General features: G+C 41.7%; 1 protein-coding gene across 1 annotated transcript in view; it reads right to left on the reverse strand.

Moving 5' to 3' along the window:
* LOC308090762 (uncharacterized protein) overlaps window positions 1-19,492 on the reverse strand; it is a gene marked incomplete at both ends in the record, with an annotated part of 149,400 nt that overhangs the window by 70,833 nt on the left and 59,075 nt on the right. The window contains one exon of the mRNA XM_080436026.1: window positions 18,673-19,227. Coding sequence (XP_080292152.1) covers window positions 18,673-19,227 — 555 coding nt within the window. The remainder of the gene's footprint in view (window positions 1-18,672; window positions 19,228-19,492) is intronic.

Consider the following 19,492-nt stretch of genomic DNA (forward strand, 5'->3'; position numbering starts at 1 on the left):
GCTTTGTCTTTGCATGCATCTCTTTATTCATGACGATGTTTACAACATCTTGGATTATGTATTCATTTAAAAGCCTTGACAGGTCACCACTGTAATAATATGTGATACAATACAGATATCTACTGTATGAGTTTAGGATTAAACAGAGTCCCAAAGAGAGAAAAACCCAAATTAAAAGCATGAAAAAGAGTAAATATTGCATCATGCCTTTTATACCACGGCTGTGCTTTTCTAAAATATATGCATGCGAACCTAAACATGTTTAAGAAACACGTCTGATCTTCATCGCTACAGCCTTCAGGGAGTATTGACTACGCTTCCATTGATGCCAGACTACACCTGTTGCATAATGAGTCGTCTTTCCCCAAAGGTAAGCACCATTGAGGTTAGCCCGGAGACACTTCTTGTACCAAAATGCACCGTACTTTTCACTTGCACAGTTCTTGACCCACTTGTCCTGATCTTTGTCAAAGGTTGAGAATTTCATTCCATTGCTATAGGTCAGTGCGTTTCCTGCTCCCCCATTCTTGAAGCCAGCAACGTGCAGCTTGTAGCCAACAGCCTCAGAACCCACAGAGAAAGAGGAGTAAGAGGCAAACGCTGTGTTTCCCTTAAAGTCTTCCATGTCCACCCTCAGCTCATACTGTTTGTTCGTAGTAAGGAGATGCATGTTCTCCAGTCCCAGCCAGTACTCGCCTGATGCGTCTCCAAACCCAGCTCGGTACTCTGCCCAGGGTCTGTAGAAGTTCACAGTGCCGTCCACTCTTCTCTGGATGACTGTCCACTTCCCTCCATCTGTGTCCATTTCACAGTAGACCTTGGCAGGTGGAGTAGTGGGGTAGATGGTGTACACACCACTCGCTGTGGAGACTCTTTTGTAGATTTCGTCACAGTCCAGAACCAGTTGGTGATCACCATCATCACCATTGTTGTCGATTTCCACACAGTCCGGATCCAGGTTGAGTTCACAACGAGGAGCAGAGTGGACTGTTACAGCCAGAAACAGAACTGCAGCAACAAGTATCATCTTGAAGTCTTTGAGTTGTAGCTTGTTGTTCAGATCAAAGGACGTCTATGTTCAGCTCCAGTAGAAGGTTCAATGCAGTCTGAGTGTGAGACCCTTCTCTTATAGTTAAGAATGGTGACGTATTGAGTATTGACACCAAAGAGATCGTATGATAGATAAAGGTACTCTGTCACCAGACCAGTCTGAGCTGCCTATACATTTTAGTTACATAGTACACACACACACACACACACACACACACACACACACACACACACACACACACACACACACACACACACACACACACACACACACACACACACACACACACACACACACACACACACACACACACACACACAACCAACCACATTATTCAAAGCATGCACTGCTCAAGGTGCGGCCATAGTTGAATGATTAGAGAGCCCGCCTTGGAACCCAGAGGTCCCAGGTTCAATTCCAGGCCCTGCAGCAATGTGTCAAACGGTGCATTTTAACAGCGGGCAATCAAGATAGTATTTTCCGGAAGTGCTTTATATGTCTATGAGAGCCGGCAACTACTGGCGATAGGGCGAAGTGGGCGGGGGGGGGCGATGAAAGATGGATTTTCTTTATCTTTTGGACGATGTCGCCCGGGGATCGCCCGAGAGTCGCCCGCTGTTAAAACGTACTGTAAGTGTCCCTGAGTAAGGTACTTGACCCCCAACTGCTCCCCGAGACACTGCCCCCTAGTGCCCACTGCTCCTGTCACTAAGGATGGGTTAAATGCAGATACTGGTGTTTTCCAAAATATCCAGTGACAAATACCTCAAAGGTGTGTAGACTACATTATTATTATTATCATTATTGTTCTGAATAAACATAAAAATGCATGACCGTCTGTCTAGGATTCTGTGTAAACAGTCTGTCAGTAATAAAGCTATGCACGATTATGCATTATGTGAATTCATATTTTGAATAAGAGCTTGGTGAAAAGAAAAACATCGCTCAACTCGTTAAAACCGGATAAGCATCTGTGTCATTTTAATGATTTTATCGTTGGCTATTACAAAATAGCAAATATACAAGCTCACAGCTTATATATCTGCTATTATTGAACATTTTTGAAATTTTGATATATATTTTTTAACACAAATCTTCTCTTCTGGTGGTCCCTGGCACAAAACATTTTCAGATGGGGGGTCCACGTCCAAATACATATAATTATGGGGGTCCTTGGCATGAACATGTTTGAGATTGGCACAAACATGTTTGAGAACTATAGGGTTAATAGTTCCTGGCAACACAACATATTTACTATATTTAATGAACGTCCTTACTGGAAACTAGCTGCTGTGTTTGGAATGTGAACTGACAGAGGATTCCTGTAGACTGACAGTAAACAGTAAACAGTTCTGCATCATTATAAACATTTATAACGAGTGTTATGAAGCCTCATAATGCATTGTAAATGTGATTATAATGAATTATACAGCCAACCTTTAAGTAAAGCGTTAAAAAACTACACCTTGCTTTGTCTTTGCATAAATCTCTTTATTCATTCAACAGCTTGGATTATGTATTCATTTAAGAGCCCTGACAGGTCACCACTGTAATAATATGGGATACAATACATATATCTACTGTATGAGTTTAGGATTAAATCAAACCATGAAAGAGAGTAAATATTGCATCATGCCTTTTATACCACGGCTGTGCTTTTCTAAAATATATGCATGCGAACCTAAACATGTTTAAGGAACACGTCTGATCTTCATCGCTACAGCCTTCAGGGAGTAATGATTACCCTTCCAGTTGTACCAGTTTACACCTTGCACAGTTCTTGCTGTGAGTGTCCTGATCTTTGTCAAAGGTTGAGAATTTCATTCCATTGTGCTGGGCCAGTGAGTTTCCTGCTCCTCCATTATTGAAGCCAGCAACCTGCAAGTTGTAGCCATCAGCCTCAGAACCCACATGAGAAAGAGGAGTAAGAGGCAAACGCTGTGTTTCCCTCAAAGTCTTCCATGTCGACCCTCAGCTGATACTTTTTGTCCTTGGTAAGGAGATGCATGTTCTCCAGTCCCAGGCAGTACTCGCCTGATGCGTCTCCAAACCCAGCTTGGTACTGAGCACAGGGTCTGTAGAAGTTCACAGTGCCGTCCACTCTTCTCTGGATGACTCTCCACTTCCCTCCATCTGTGTCCATTTCACAGTAGACCTTGGCAGGTGGACTAATAATATAATAATAATAAACTTTATTTATATATCACTTTTCAAAAACAGGTTTACAAAGGGCTTAACAATACAAATACAATACATACACAGGGAATATAAAGGCAATTCAATGATGGAAAATGTAAAAACAAAGGAACCATACAAAAATAATAAGACCAAAAATAAGAGTGAAAGCAGAGAAGCCAGCCATTCTAAAGTAATGAGTTTTTAAAAGGTTTTTAAAAGTGGACACCGAAGTGGCCTGTCTAATTTGCAGCGGGAGTTGGTTCCACAGAAATGGAGCTCTAGCAGCGAATGCCCTGTCACCTTCCGTCACAAGGTTTGTCTGGGGGGGGACAAGTAAAAGTTTGTGTGCTGATCTAAGATTGCAGGTGGGTTTGTGGGGAGACAGGAGGTCAAAAATATAAATAGGAGCAAGTCCGTTCAGTGCTTTAAAAACAAACAATGACATTTTAAAATCAATTCTGAACGCCACTGGTAGCCAGTGCAGTGAAGCAAGAACAGGGGTGATGTGGTCATACCTCCTGGTTCTTGTAAGAACTCTAGCTGCTGTGTTCTGAATTAGTTGAAGGCGATTGATTGACTTTTTGGTCCAGAGTCCAGAAGTCCAGAAAAAAGTGAATTACAGTAGTCCAAGTGGTTAGTGACAAAGGCATGAATAATGGTTTGTGCGTCGCTAAATGAGATAAAAGATCAGATTTTTGAAATATTCCTAATTTGGAAAATGGCTGTTTTTGCAATGTTGGAAAAATGCTTTGTGAAGTTTAGGTCTGAGTCAAATAGGACTCCCAGGTTCCTTGCTTCATGGGTGCTGTTAGAAAGACTGCGCCCTCTCTCTCTCTCTCTCTCTCTCTCTCCCTCCCTCTCCCCCCCCCCCCCCCCCCTTTCTGCCCGAGAGACCGTTCCGCCCCTCGCGAGACTACAGCGAGCCCGGCTAAGACTGGCCCTCATCTCGCGAGAACTAAAGAACAAAGAGCTGAACGTCCGAAGCAAGAGACGCTCCGTTTGTAAAGACAACGTTTGCACTATTTAGACATATTAAGTCTAGTTTACATGTCTGCTACACACCAGAGTGCCTGTGTGCGTGTATGATAAACGTAAGTTCTCATGAAGTCGATATATAACCTGTTGTCCCGTTACGGGTCTTGTAAGCTAAATACCTGCTAATGCTAACTAGCAGCTAACTGCCTCGTCACTCTGTAATAGTGACCGACAGTCAGAGAAATGCTATCGATGGTTCGTTTGTATCATTGTACTGTTACTGTATGTACTTACACATTCCCTATGTTGATGAGGAAGAGTAATGTCGCTGCACTTGTTTCTTAGAATGATCAGTGTGATACGTTTGGGTAACTACTACTTATAATATAAGCTGAATTTGTGCTTCTAACCCCAGTTGGGCAGATACAGGTGCCATATATACTGTATGAATGTAATTTGAGCAGCTAAGCTAAACTGTGAAGTTTAGAGGCCCTTTTCAGAGAGAGGCCATTATGCATTTGGTCTAAGATGTTAAATGAGACCTGTCTATACTGTACATGTGACTGTTATGATGCACAACTTACAAGGGCATCCTTCCCCTGTTATATTCTGCTTATTACAGAAACCACACACAACCCTGCTGTGTACTATCACCTGTTCAATAAGGAAAATAAATGGACCTCGCTCTCCACCATTGTCATCTGTGTCTAATAAATGCACAAGGGCGAACACAACCCACCTAACCAGTAACCAGACTAACCACACAGTGGTTCAAGGGGTCCTTCCCAACAGGTGCACTGTAACCCCTGTGTGTGTAATAACTGCGTTACCATGTCTCTACGAGTTTTTGGTCCAAACACAATAATTTCTGTTTTGTCATTGTTTAGCATAAGATAGTTATTTGACATCCAGGATTTTATGGCAGAAAGACAGGCAAACAAAGGGGAGACAAGAGAAACCGGAGAAACTGTGGCAGGGTCTGATGGGTCTAAGGAAAAATAAATGTGTGTGTCGTCAGCATAAAAATGGAAGGAGACGTTAAAATTGCGAATGACTAGGCCTAAAGGAAGAAGATAAATACAAAATAATAACGGACCAAGGATTGACCCTTGGGGGACGCCACAAGTGACATCTGCATGGCTAGAGGACGCATCGCCAACTGAGACCGTGAAGGTTCTGTCGCTCAGGTAGGACCTAAACCAGTCCAGTGCAGACCCAGTCACACCCACCCAGTTTTCTAGTCTGTCCAGTAGGATATTGTGGTCTATCGTGTCGAAAGCAGCGGAAAGGTCAAGTAAAATCAACACAGTACAGCAGCCAGCATCTGTGTTCATCCTGATGTCACTTAAAACTTTCAGAAGTGCAGTCTCTGTACTATGGTGTGTTCTAAAACCAGACTGAAACATTTCAAAGAGTGAGTTGTCGTTTAAAAAAGTTAAAAGTTGAGAATAAACCACTTTCTCTAGTGCTTTGGAGAGAAAGGGTAATTTCGAAATTGGTCTGAAATTGTTAAAATTGGAGATGTCAAGGTTTGATTTTTTCAACAGGGGTTTTACTAAAGCTGACTTGAAGATAGAAGGAATAACACCGGAGGATAGTGATTTATTGAATATTGCTAAAATGTCTGGAGATAAAAAGAGGGAAACCTCTTTTAAAAATGTGGTGGGTAGAGCATCTGCAGGGGTGGAAGAGGGTTTCATGCTATTAATAATGTTCAAAAGGTCAGCCTGGGAAACTAAATCGAAGGAATGTAAGTATTGAGATACCTCCCTGTGTGGTAGAAGGTGCAATTTGGGTTCTAATGTTTGAGACCTTGTCTAAGAAGAAGGCCTGAAAGGCTTCACATCTCTCAGTGGATATAATTTCACTGGAGTCGGAGGGACGACGTGTAAGAGAATGAATGGTGCTAAAGAGAAGTTTGGGGTTATGGGGGTTCGAAGCAATTAGAATATTTTGATCGTTCCTCTCTCATTGTGCTGTTTAATTCTTTTAAAAGTGTCTTCATGGCATTGTGATTAGAAAGATCTTTAGAAGCTTTCCATTTACGTTCTGCCTGTCTACATGCCCTTCTTATGGACCGGACTCTGTCATTTACCCAAGGAGGTTGTAATGTTGACAAGAGTGAGGGTTTAGATAGTTTAGTCCTTAGTAGTGCGGTAGATGGTGTACACACCACTCTCTGTGGAGACTTTTTTGTAGATTTCCTCACAGTCCAGAACCAGGTTGAGTTCACCACGAGGAGCAGAGTGGACTGTTACAGCCAGAAACAGAACTGCCACAACAAGTAGTATCATCTTGAAGTCTTTGAGTTGTAGCTTGTTGTTCAGATCAAAGGACGTCTATGTTCAGCTCCAGTAGAAGGTTCAATGCAGTCTGAGTGTGAGACCCTTCTCTTATAGTTAAGAATGGTGACGTATTGAGTATTGACACCAAAGAGATCGTATGATAGATAAAGGTACTCTGTCACCAGACCAGTCTGAGCTGCCTATACATTTTAGTTACATAGTACACACACACACACACACACACACACACACACACACACACACACACACACACACACACACACACACACACACACACACACACACACACACACACACACACACACACACACACACACACACACACACCAACCAACCACATTATTCAAAGCATGCACTGCTCAAGGTGCGGCCATAGTTGAATGATTAGAGAGCCCGCCTTGGAACCCAGAGGTCCCAGGTTCAATTCCAGGCCCTGCAGCAATGTGTCAAACGGTGCGTTTTAACAGCGGGCGATCAAGATAGTATTTTCCGGAAGTGCTTTATATGTCTATGAGAGCCGGCAACTACTGGCGATAGGGCGAAGTGGGCGGGGGGGGCGATGAAAGATGGATTTTCTTTATCTTTTGGACGATGTCGCCCGGGGATCGCCCGAGAGTCGCCCGCTGTTAAAACGTACTGTAAGTGTCCCTGAGTAAGATACTTGACCCCCAACTGCTCCCCGAGACACTGCCCCCTAGTGCCCACTGCTCCTGTCACTAAGGATGGGTTAAATGCAGATACTGGTGTTTTCCAAAATATCCAGTGACAAATACCTCAAAGGTGTGTAGACTACATTATTATTATTATCATTATTGTTCTGAATAAACATAAAAATGCATGACCGTCTGTCTAGGATTCTGTGTAAACAGTCTGTCAGTAATAAAGCTATGCACGATTATGCATTATGTGAATTCATATTTTGAATAAGAGCTTGGTGAAAAGAAAAACATCGCTCAACTCGTTAAAACCGGATAAGCATCTGTGTCATTTTAATGATTTTATCGTTGGCTATTACAAAATAGCAAATATACAAGCTCACAGCTTATATATCTGCTATTATTGAACATTTTTGAAATTTTGATATATATTTTTTAACACAAATCTTCTCTTCTGGTGGTCCCTGGCACAAAACATTTTCAGATGGGGGGTCCACGTCCAAATACATATAATTATGGGGGTCCTTGGCATGAACATGTTTGAGATTGGCACAAACATGTTTGAGAACTATAGGGTTAATAGTTCCTGGCAACACAACATATTTACTATATTTAATGAACGTCCTTACTGGAAACTAGCTGCTGTGTTTGGAATGTGAACTGACAGAGGATTCCTGTAGACTGACAGTAAACAGTAAACAGTTCTGCATCATTATAAACATTTATAACGAGTGTTATGAAGCCTCATAATGCATTGTAAATGTGATTATAATGAATTATACAGCCAACCTTTAAGTAAAGCGTTAAAAAACTACACCTTGCTTTGTCTTTGCATAAATCTCTTTATTCATTCAACAGCTTGGATTATGTATTCATTTAAGAGCCCTGACAGGTCACCACTGTAATAATATGGGATACAATACATATATCTACTGTATGAGTTTAGGATTAAATCAAACCATGAAAGAGAGTAAATATTGCATCATGCCTTTTATACCACGGCTGTGCTTTTCTAAAATATATGCATGCGAACCTAAACATGTTTAAGGAACACGTCTGATCTTCATCGCTACAGCCTTCAGGGAGTAATGATTACCCTTCCAGTTGTACCAGTTTACACCTTGCACAGTTCTTGCTGTGAGTGTCCTGATCTTTGTCAAAGGTTGAGAATTTCATTCCATTGTGCTGGGCCAGTGAGTTTCCTGCTCCTCCATTCTTGAAGCCAGCAACCTGCAAGTTGTAGCCATCAGCCTCAGAACCCACATGAGAAAGAGGAGTAAGAGGCAAACGCTGTGTTTCCCTCAAAGTCTTCCATGTCGACCCTCAGCTGATACTTTTTGTCCTTGGTAAGGAGATGCATGTTCTCCAGTCCCAGCCAGTACTCGCCTGATGCGTCTCCAAACCCAGCTTGGTACTGAGCCCAGGGTCTGTAGAAGTTCACAGAGCCGTCCACTCTTCTCTGGATGACTGTCCACTTCCCTCCATCTGTGTCCATTTCACAGTAGACCTTGGCAGGTGGAGTAATAATATAATAATAATAAACTTTATTTATATATCACTTTTCAAAAACAGGTTTACAAAGTGCTTAACAATACAAATACAATACATACACAGGGAATATAAAGGCAATTCAATGATGGAAAATGTAAAAACAAAGGAACCATACAAAAATAATAAGACCAAAAATAAGAGTGAAAGCAGAGAAGCCAGCCATTCTAAAGTAATGAGTTTTTAAAAGGTTTTTAAAAGTGGACACCGAAGTGGCCTGTCTAATTTGCAGCGGGTGTTGGTTCCACAGAAATGGAGCCCTAGCAGCGAATGCCCTGTCACCTTCCGTCACAAGGTTTGTCTGGGGGGGGACAAGTAAAAGTTTGTGTGCTGATCTAAGATTGCAGGTGGGGGGAGACAGGAGGTCAAAAATATAAATAGGAGCAAGTCCGTTCAGTGCTTTAAAAACAAACAATGACATTTTAAAATCAATTCTGAACGCCACTGGTAGCCAGTGCAGTGAAGCAAGAACAGGGGTGATGTGGTCATACCTCCTGGTTCTTGTAAGAACTCTAGCTGCTGTGTTCTGAATTAGTTGAAGGCGATTGATTGACTTTTTGGTCCAGAGTCCAGAAGTCCAGAAAAAAGTGAATTACAGTAGTCCAAGTGGTTAGTGACAAAGGCATGAATAATGGTTTGTGCGTCGCTAAATGAGATAAAAGATCAGATTTTCGAAATATTCCTAATTTGGAAAATGGCTGTTTTTGCAATGTTGGAAAAATGCTTTGTGAAGTTTAGGTCTGAGTCAAATAGGACTCCCAGGTTCCTTGCTTCATGGGTGCTGTTAGAAAGACTGCGCCCTCTCTCTCTCTCTCTCTCTCTCTCTCCCTCCCTCTCTCCCCCCCCCCCCCCTTTCTGCCCGAGAGACCGTTCCGCCCCTCGCGAGACTACAGCGAGCCCGGCTAAGACTGGCCCTCATCTCGCGAGAACTAAAGAACAAAGAGCTGAACGTCCGAAGCAAGAGACGCTCCGTTTGTAAAGACAACGTTTGCACTATTTAGACATATTAAGTCTAGTTTACATGTCTGCTACACACCAGAGTGCCTATGTGCGTGTATGATAAACGTAAGTTCTCATGAAGTCGATATATAACCTGTTGTCCCGTTACGGGTCTTGTAAGCTAAATACCTGCTAATGCTAACTAGCAGCTAACTGCCTCGTCACTCTGTAATAGTGACCGACAGTCAGAGAAATGCTATCGATGGTTCGTTTGTATCATTGTACTGTTACTGTATGCACTTACACATTCCCTATGTTGATGAGGAAGAGTAATGTCGCTGCACTTGTTTCTTAGAATGATCAGTGTGATACGTTTGGGTAACTACTACTTATAATATAAGCTGAATTTGTGCTTCTAACCCCAGTTGGGCAGATACAGGTGCCATATATACTGTATGAATGTAATTTGAGCAGCTAAGCTAAACTGTGAAGTTTAGAGGCCCTTTTCAGAGAGAGGCCATTATGCATTTGGTCTAAGATGTTAAATGAGACCTGTCTATACTGTACATGTGACTGTTATGATGCACAACTTACAAGGGCATCCTTCCCCTGTTATATTCTGCTTATTACAGAAACCACACACAACCCTGCTGTGTACTATCACCTGTTCAATAAGGAAAATAAATGGACCTCGCTCTCCACCATTGTCATCTGTGTCTAATAAATGCACAAGGGCGAACACAACCCACCTAACCAGTAACCAGACTAACCACACAGTGGTTCAAGGGGTCCTTCCCAACAGGTGCACTGTAACCCCTGTGTGTGTAATAACTGCGTTACCATGTCTCTACGAGTTTTTGGTCCAAACACAATAATTTCTGTTTTGTCATTGTTTAGCATAAGATAGTTATTTGACATCCAGGATTTTATGGCAGAAAGACAGGCAAACAAAGGGGAGACAAGAGAAACCGGAGAAACTGTGGCAGGGTCTGATGGGTCTAAGGAAAAATAAATGTGTGTGTCGTCAGCATAAAAATGGAAGGAGACGTTAAAATTGCGAATGACTAGGCCTAAAGGAAGAAGATAAATACAAAATAATAACGGACCAAGGATTGACCCTTGGGGGACGCCACAAGTGACATCTGCATGGCTAGAGGACGCATCGCCAACTGAGACCGTGAAGGTTCTGTCGCTCAGGTAGGACCTAAACCAGTCCAGTGCAGACCCAGTCACACCCACCCAGTTTTCTAGTCTGTCCAGTAGGATATTGTGGTCTATCGTGTCGAAAGCAGCGGAAAGGTCAAGTAAAATCAACACAGTACAGCAGCCAGCATCTGTGTTCATCCTGATGTCACTTAAAACTTTCAGAAGTGCAGTCTCTGTACTATGGTGTGTTCTAAAACCAGACTGAAACATTTCAAAGAGTGAGTTGTCGTTTAAAAAAGTTAAAAGTTGAGAATAAACCACTTTCTCTAGTGCTTTGGAGAGAAAGGGTAATTTCGAAATTGGTCTGAAATTGTTAAAATTGGAGATGTCAAGGTTTGATTTTTTCAACAGGGGTTTTACTAAAGCTGACTTGAAGATAGAAGGAATAACACCGGAGGATAGTGATTTATTGAATATTGCTAAAATGTCTGGAGATAAAAAGAGGGAAACCTCTTTTAAAAATGTGGTGGGTAGAGCATCTGCAGGGGTGGAAGAGGGTTTCATGCTATTAATAATGTTCAAAAGGTCAGCCTGGGAAACTAAATCGAAGGAATTTAAGTATTGAGATACCTCCCTGTGTGGTAGAAGGTGCAATTTGGGTTCTAATGTTTGAGACCTTGTCTAAGAAGAAGGCCTGAAAGGCTTCACATCTCTCAGTGGATATAATTTCACTGGAGTCGGAGGGACGACGTGTAAGAGAATTAATGGTGCTAAAGAGAAGTTTGGGGTTATGGGGGTTCGAAGCAATTAGATGGGAGAAATATTTTGATCGTTCCTCTCTCATTGTGCTGTTTAATTATTTTAAAAGTGTCTTCATGGCATTGTGATTAGAAAGATCTTTAGAAGCTTTCCATTTACGTTCTGCCTGTCTACATGCCCTTCTTATGGACCGGACTCTGTCATTTACCCAAGGAGGTTGTAATGTTGACAAGAGTGAGGGTTTAGATAGTTTAGTCCTTAGTAGTGCGGTAGATGGTGTACACACCACTCTCTGTGGAGACTTTTTTGTAGATTTCCTCACAGTCCAGAACCAGGTTGAGTTCACCACGAGGAGCAGAGTGGACTGTTACAGCCAGAAACAGAACTGCCACAACAAGTAGTATCATCTTGAAGTCTTTGAGTTGTAGCTTGTTGTTCAGATCAAAGGACGTCTATGTTCAGCTCCAGTAGAAGGTTCAATGCAGTCTGAGTGTGAGACCCTTCTCTTATAGTTAAGAATGGTGACGTATTGACACCAAAGAGATCGTATGATAGATAAAGGTATTCTGTCACCAGACCAGTCTGAGCTGCCTATACATTTTAGTTACATAGTACACACACACACACACACACACACACACACACACACACACACACACACACACACACACACACACACACACACACACACACACACACACACACACACACACACACACACACACACACACACACACACACCAACCAACCACATTATTCAAAGCATGCACTGCTCAAGGTGCGGCCATAGTTGAATGATTAGAGAGCCCGCCTTGGAACCCAGAGGTCCCAGGTTCAATTCCAGGCCCTGCAGCAATGTGTCAAACGGTGCGTTTTAACAGCGGGCGATCAGGATAGTATTTTCCGGAAGTGCTTTATATGTCTATGAGAGCCGGCAACTACTGGCGATAGGGCGAAGTGGGCGGGGGGGGCGATGAAAGATGGATTTTCTTTATCTTTTGGACGATGTCGCCCGGGGATCGCCCGAGAGTCGCCCGCTGTTAAAACGTACTGTAAGTGTCCCTGAGTAAGATACTTGACCCCCAACTGCTCCCCGAGACACTGCCCCCTAGTGCCCACTGCTCTTGTCACTAAGGATGGGTTAAATGCAGATACTGGTGTTTTCCAAAATATCCAGTGACAAATACCTAAAAGGTGTGTAGACTACATTATTATTATTATCATTATTGTTCTGAATAAACATAAAAATGCATGACCGTCTGTCTAGGATTCTGTGTAAACAGTCTGTCAGTAATAAAGCTATGCACGATTATGCATTATGTGAATTCATATTTTGAATAAGAGCTTGGTGAAAAGAAAAACATCGCTCAACTCGTTAAAACCGGATAAGCATCTGTGTCATTTTAACGATTTTATCGTTGGCTATTACAAAATAGCAGATATACAAGCTCACAGCTTGTATATCTGCTATTATTGAACATTTTTTAAATTTTGATATATATTTTTTAACACAAATCTTCTCTTCTGGTGGTCCCTGGCACAAAACATTTTCAGATGGGGGGTCCACGTCCAAATACATATAATTATGGGGGTCCTTGGCACGAACATGTTTGAGATTGGCACAAACATGTTTGAGAACTATAGGGTTAATAGTTCCTGGCAACACAACATATTTACTATATTTAATGAACGTCCTTACTGGAAACTAGCTGCTGTGTTTGGAATGTGAACTGGCAGAGGATTCCTGTAGACTGACAGTAAACAGTAAACAGTTCTGCGTCATTATAAACATTTATAACGAGTGTTATGAAGCCTCATAATGCATTGTAAATGTGATTATAATGAATTATACAGCCAACCTTTAAGTAAAGCGTTAAAAAACTACACCTTGCTTTGTCTTTGCATAAATCTCTTTATTCATTCAACAGCTTGGATTATGTATTCATTTAAGAGCCCTGACAGGTCACCACTGTAATAATATGGGATACAATACATATATCTACTGTATGAGTTTAGGATTAAATCAAACCATGAAAGAGAGTAAATATTGCATCATGCCTTTTATACCACGGCTGTGCTTTTCTAAAATATATGCATGCGAACCTAAACATGTTTAAGGAACACGTCTGATCTTCATCGCTACAGCCTTCAGGGAGTAATGATTACCCTTCCAGTTGTACCAGTTTACACCTTGCACAGTTCTTGCTGTGAGTGTCCTGATCTTTGTCAAAGGTTGAGAATTTCATTCCATTGTGCTGGGCCAGTGAGTTTCCTGCTCCTCCATTCTTGAAGCCAGCAACCTGCAAGTTGTAGCCATCAGCCTCAGAACCCACATGAGAAAGAGGAGTAAGAGGCAAACGCTGTGTTTCCCTCAAAGTCTTCCATGTCGACCCTCAGCTGATACTTTTTGTCCTTGGTAAGGAGATGCATGTTCTCCAGTCCCAGGCAGTACTCGCCTGATGCGTCTCCAAACCCAGCTTGGTACTGAGCCCAGGGTCTGTAGAAGTTCACAGAGCCGTCCACTCTTCTCTGGATGACTGTCCACTTCCCTCCATCTGTGTCCATTTCACAGTAGACCTTGGCAGGTGGAGTAATAATATAATAATAATAAACTTTATTTATATATCACTTTTCAAAAACAGGTTTACAAAGTGCTTAACAATACAAATACAATACATACACAGGGAATATAAAGGCAATTCAATGATGGAAAATGTAAAAACAAAGGAACCATACAAAAATAATAAGACCAAAAATAAGAGTGAAAGCAGAGAAGCCAGCCATTCTAAAGTAATGAGTTTTTAAAAGGTTTTTAAAAGTGGACACCGAAGTGGCCTGTCTAATTTGCAGCGGGTGTTGGTTCCACAGAAATGGAGCCCTAGCAGCGAATGCCCTGTCACCTTCCGTCACAAGGTTTGTCTGGGGGGGGACAAGTAAAAGTTTGTGTGCTGATCTAAGATTGCAGGTGGGGGGAGACAGGAGGTCAAAAATATAAATAGGAGCAAGTCCGTTCAGTGCTTTAAAAACAATCAATGACATTTTAAAATCAATTCTGAACGCCACTGGTAGCCAGTGCAGTGAAGCAAGAACAGGGGTGATGTGGTCATACCTCCTGGTTCTTGTAAGAACTCTAGCTGCTGTGTTCTGAATTAGTTGAAGGCGATTGATTGACTTTTTGGGGAGTCCAGAAAAAAGTGAATTACAGTAGTCCAAATGGTTAGTGACAAAGGCATGAATAATGGTTTGTGCGTCGCTAAATGAGATAAAAGATCTGATTTTTGAAATATTCCTAATTTGGAAAATGGCTGTTTTTGCAATGTTGGAAAAATGCTTTGTGAAGTTTAGGTCTGAGTCAAATAGGACTCCCAGGTTCCTTGCTTCATGGGTGCACTGTAACCCCTGTGTGTGTAATAACTGCGTTACCATGTCTCTACGAGTTTTTGGTCCAAACACAATAATTTCTGTTTTGTCATTGTTTAGCATAAGATAGTTATTTGACATCCAGGATTTTATGGCAGAAAGACAGGCAATCAAAGGGGAGACAAGAGAAACCGGAGAAACTGTGGCAGGGTCTGATGGGTCTAAGGAAAAATAAATGTGTGTGTCGTCAGCATAAAAATGGAAGGAGACGTTAAAATTGCGAATGACTAGGCCTAAAGGAAGAAGATAAATACAAAATAATAACGGACCAAGGATTGACCCTTGGGGGACGCCACAAGTGACATCTGCATGGCTAGAGGACGCATCGCCAACTGAGACCGTGAAGGTTCTGTCGCTCAGGTAGGACCTAAACCAGTCCAGTGCAGACCCAGTCACACCCACCCAGTTTTCTAGTCTGTCCAGTAGGATATTGTGGTCTATCGTGTCGAAAGCAGCGGAAAGGTCAAGTAACATCAACACAGTACAGCAGCCAGCATCTGTGTTCATCCTGATGTCACTTAAAACTTTCAGAAGTGCAGTCTCTGTACTATGGTGTGTTCTAAAACCAGACTGAAACATTTCAAAGAGTGAGTTGTCGTTTAAAAAAGTTAAAAGTTGAGAATAAACCACTTTCTCTAGTGCTTTGGAGAGAAAGGGTAATTTCGAAATTGGTCTGAAATTGTTAAAATTGGAGATGTCAAGGTTTGATTTTTTCAACAGGGGTTTTACTACAGCTGACTTGAAGATAGAAGGAATAACACCGGAGGATAGTGATTTATTGAATATTGCTAAAATGTCTGGAGATAAAAAGAGGGAAACCTCTTTTAAAAATCTGGTGGGTAGAGCGTCTGCAGGGGTGGAAGAGGGTTTCATGCTATTAATAATGTTCAAAAGGTCAGGCTGGGAAACTAAATCGAAGGAATTTATGTATTGAGATACCTCCCTGTGTGGTAGAATGCACAAAGAAGGTACAATTTGGGTTCTAATGTTTGAGACCTTGTCTAAGAAGAAGGCCTGAAAGGCTTCACATCTCTCAGTGGATATAATTTCACTGGAGTCGGAGGGACGACGTGTAAGAGAATTAATGGTGCTAAAGAGAAGTTTGGGGTTATGGGGGTTCGAAGCAATTAGATGGGAGAAATATTTTGATCGTTCCTCTATCATTGTGCTGTTTAATTCTTTTAAAAGTGTCTTCATGGCATTGTGATTAGAAAGATCTTTAGAAGCTTTCCATTTACGTTCTGCCTGTCTACATGCCCTTCTTATGGACCGGACTCTGTCATTTACCCAAGGAGGTTGTAATGTTGACAAGAGTGAGGGTTTAGATAGTTTAGTCCTTAGTAGTGGGGTAGATGGTGTACACACCACTCTCTGTGGAGACTTTTTTGTAGATTTCCTCACAGTCCAGAACCAGGTTGAGTTCACCACGAGGAGCAGAGTGGACTGTTACAGCCAGAAACAGAACTGCCACAACAAGTATCATCTTGAAGTCTTTGAGTTGTAGCTTGTTGTTCAGATCAAAGGACTTCTGAGTGTGTTGAGTGTATGTTCAGCTCCAGTAGAAAGGTCAATGCATTCTGATTTTGAGAACCTTCTTTTATAGTTAAGAATGATGACGTAATGATACTGAAGAGATCGTATGATAGCTAAAAGTAATCTGCCACCAGACCAGTCTGAGCATTGTGGCTGCCAATACATTTTAGTTACATAAGTACACACACACACACGCACGCATAAACGCACAAACACAGGCGCGCACGGACGCACGGACGCGCGCACGGACGCACGCACGCACGCACGCACGCACGCACGCACGCACGCACGCACGCACGCACGCACGCACGCACGCACGCACTGCTCCCCGAGACACTGCCCTCTAGTGTCCACTGCTCCTGTCACTAAGGATGGGTTAAATGCAGAAATTGTTTTTAAAATATCCAGTGACAAATACCACAAAGGTTTGTGAACTACATTATTATTATTATCAGACGCGTTGCTACAGTAGGTCTCTACTAGGTTGGGGGCTTAGCGGATTTGGGAACTTTTTCCACCCGTTTTTTGTTACTTTATTTCGGCTTTAGGGGTAGGGTTAGGTTAGGGTTATAGATATGATTAAAAAAAAAATATATATATATATATATATATTTTTTTTTTGTATTGGTGGCTTTGGATAAAACATTGGTGGCTATAGCCACCGAAGCCCCCGCGTAACGACGGGGGCAGTACCCCACATGTACCATCAGTTCTTTGTCTTTTTTACTGAACACACCAATTATGTTCGTATAGAGAGACTCTGGACAAAGCTGGATGTACCGCGGTGGATTCGAACCCACAACTGGGATCTTTAAGTGAGCTAGGGTTGATGTGTGGATGTACTCAGATTCTCCCTCAGATGTCTCTGCTACAACAGGGAATGACGACACTCTTTAGATATTGTCACTCACTGATAGTATTGCTGTTCTGATGTGGTTCTAGAAATTAAACATGGCAAATATGTATATTCATTATATGACATTAAGATAAAGCATTATTACAATAAACAAAAAATCATTCCCACAATAGGAATGAAGTAGCTGTATACTATTGACCCTGTGCCTGTGGTGTAAAGTAACTAAGTACATGTACTCAAGTACTGTGCTTAAGTACACTTTTGAGGAATGTTTACTTAAATGTTTACTGGAGTATTAACCATTTTCAGTACTTTGACTTCTCAGAGGCAAATATTGTACTTTTACTCCACTACAATTATTTGAAAACTTTAGTTACCAGTTACTTTGCAGATATAAATGATTACATTATAAGACATACATTAACCACTTTAGCCCTATTTTATACATAGGCTATTTTCAAATATTTTAGTACTTTACTTTTGGTACTTTAAGTACATTTTGACACCAATACTTTTTACTTTTACTCAAGTAAATTTTGAGTACTTTTTCCACCACTGCCCTGTGCATATTTGTAACAGCAAGCTTATTCTGTAAAGGAGTCTCTCTGCATCACATACACTCTAAACACTTAGACCCTCTACTTATAAAACAAGCTACAATACAAAAGTATGGTAGTTATAATATGCTGTTCTTCTAAGCATAATAATGTAATTTGACCAACACGGAAAATACTTCATAAACCTTGTTATAAGTTGTTATGTATCGTTATGAACATGTATAACGAGTGTTATGAAGCCTTATAATGCATTGTAAATGTGATTATAATGAATTATAGACCCGACCTTTAAGTAAAGCATTACACAATACACCTTGCTTTGTCTTTGCATGCATCTCTTTATTCATGACGATGTTTACAACATCTTGGATTATGTATTCATTTAAAAGCCTTGACAGGTCACCACTGTAATAATATGTGATACAATACAGATATCTACTGTATGAGTTTAGGATTAAACAGAGTCCCAAAGAGAGAAAAACCCAAATTAAAAGCATGAAAAAGAGTAAATATTGCATCATGCCTTTTATACCACGGCTGTGCTTTTCTAAAATATATGCATGCGAACCTAAACATGTTTAAGAAACACGTCTGATCTTCATCGCTACAGCCTTCAGGGAGTATTGACTACGCTTCCATTGATGCCAGACTACACCTGTTGCATAATGAGTCGTCTTTCCCCAAAGGTAAGCACCATTGAGGTTAGCCCGGAGACACTTCTTGTACCAAAATGCACCGTACTTTTCACTTGCACAGTTCTTGACCCACTTGTCCTGATCTTTGTCAAAGGTTGAGAATTTCATTCCATTGCTATAGGTCAGTGCGTTTCCTGCTCCCCCATTCTTGAAGCCAGCAACGTGCAGCTTGTAGCCAACAGCCTCAGAACCCACAGAGAAAGAGGAGTAAGAGGCAAACGCTGTGTTTCCCTTAAAGTCTTCCATGTCCACCCTCAGCTCATACTGTTTGTTCGTAGTAAGGAGATGCATGTTCTCCAGTCCCAGCCAGTACTCGCCTGATGCGTCTCCAAACCCAGCTCGGTACTCTGCCCAGGGTCTGTAGAAGTTCACAGTGCCGTCCACTCTTCTCTGGATGACTGTCCACTTCCCTCCATCTGTGTCCATTTCACAGTAGACCTTGGCAGGTGGAGTAGTGGGGTAGATGGTGTACACACCACTCGCTGTGGAGACTCTTTTGTAGATTTCGTCACAGTCCAGAACCAGGTCGTGATCACTCTGATCACCATTGTTGTCGATTTCCACACAGTCCGGATCCAGGTTGAGTTCACAACGAGGAGCAGAGTGGACTGTTACAGCCAGAAACAGAACTGCAGCAACAAGTATCATCTTGAAGTCTTTGAGTTGTAGCTTGTTGTTCAGATCAAAGGACGTCTATGTTCAGCTCCAGTAGAAGGTTCAATGCAGTCTGAGTGTGAGACCCTTCTCTTATAGTTAAGAATGGTGACGTATTGAGTATTGACACCAAAGAGATCGTATGATAGATAAAGGTACTCTGTCACCAGACCAGTCTGAGCTGCCTATACATTTTAGTTACATAGTACACACACACAC

Source organism: Gymnoscopelus braueri (genome assembly GCF_963280865.1).
Source record: "Gymnoscopelus braueri genome assembly, chromosome: 8".
Classification (NCBI taxonomy): Eukaryota; Metazoa; Chordata; class Actinopteri; order Myctophiformes; family Myctophidae; genus Gymnoscopelus; species Gymnoscopelus braueri.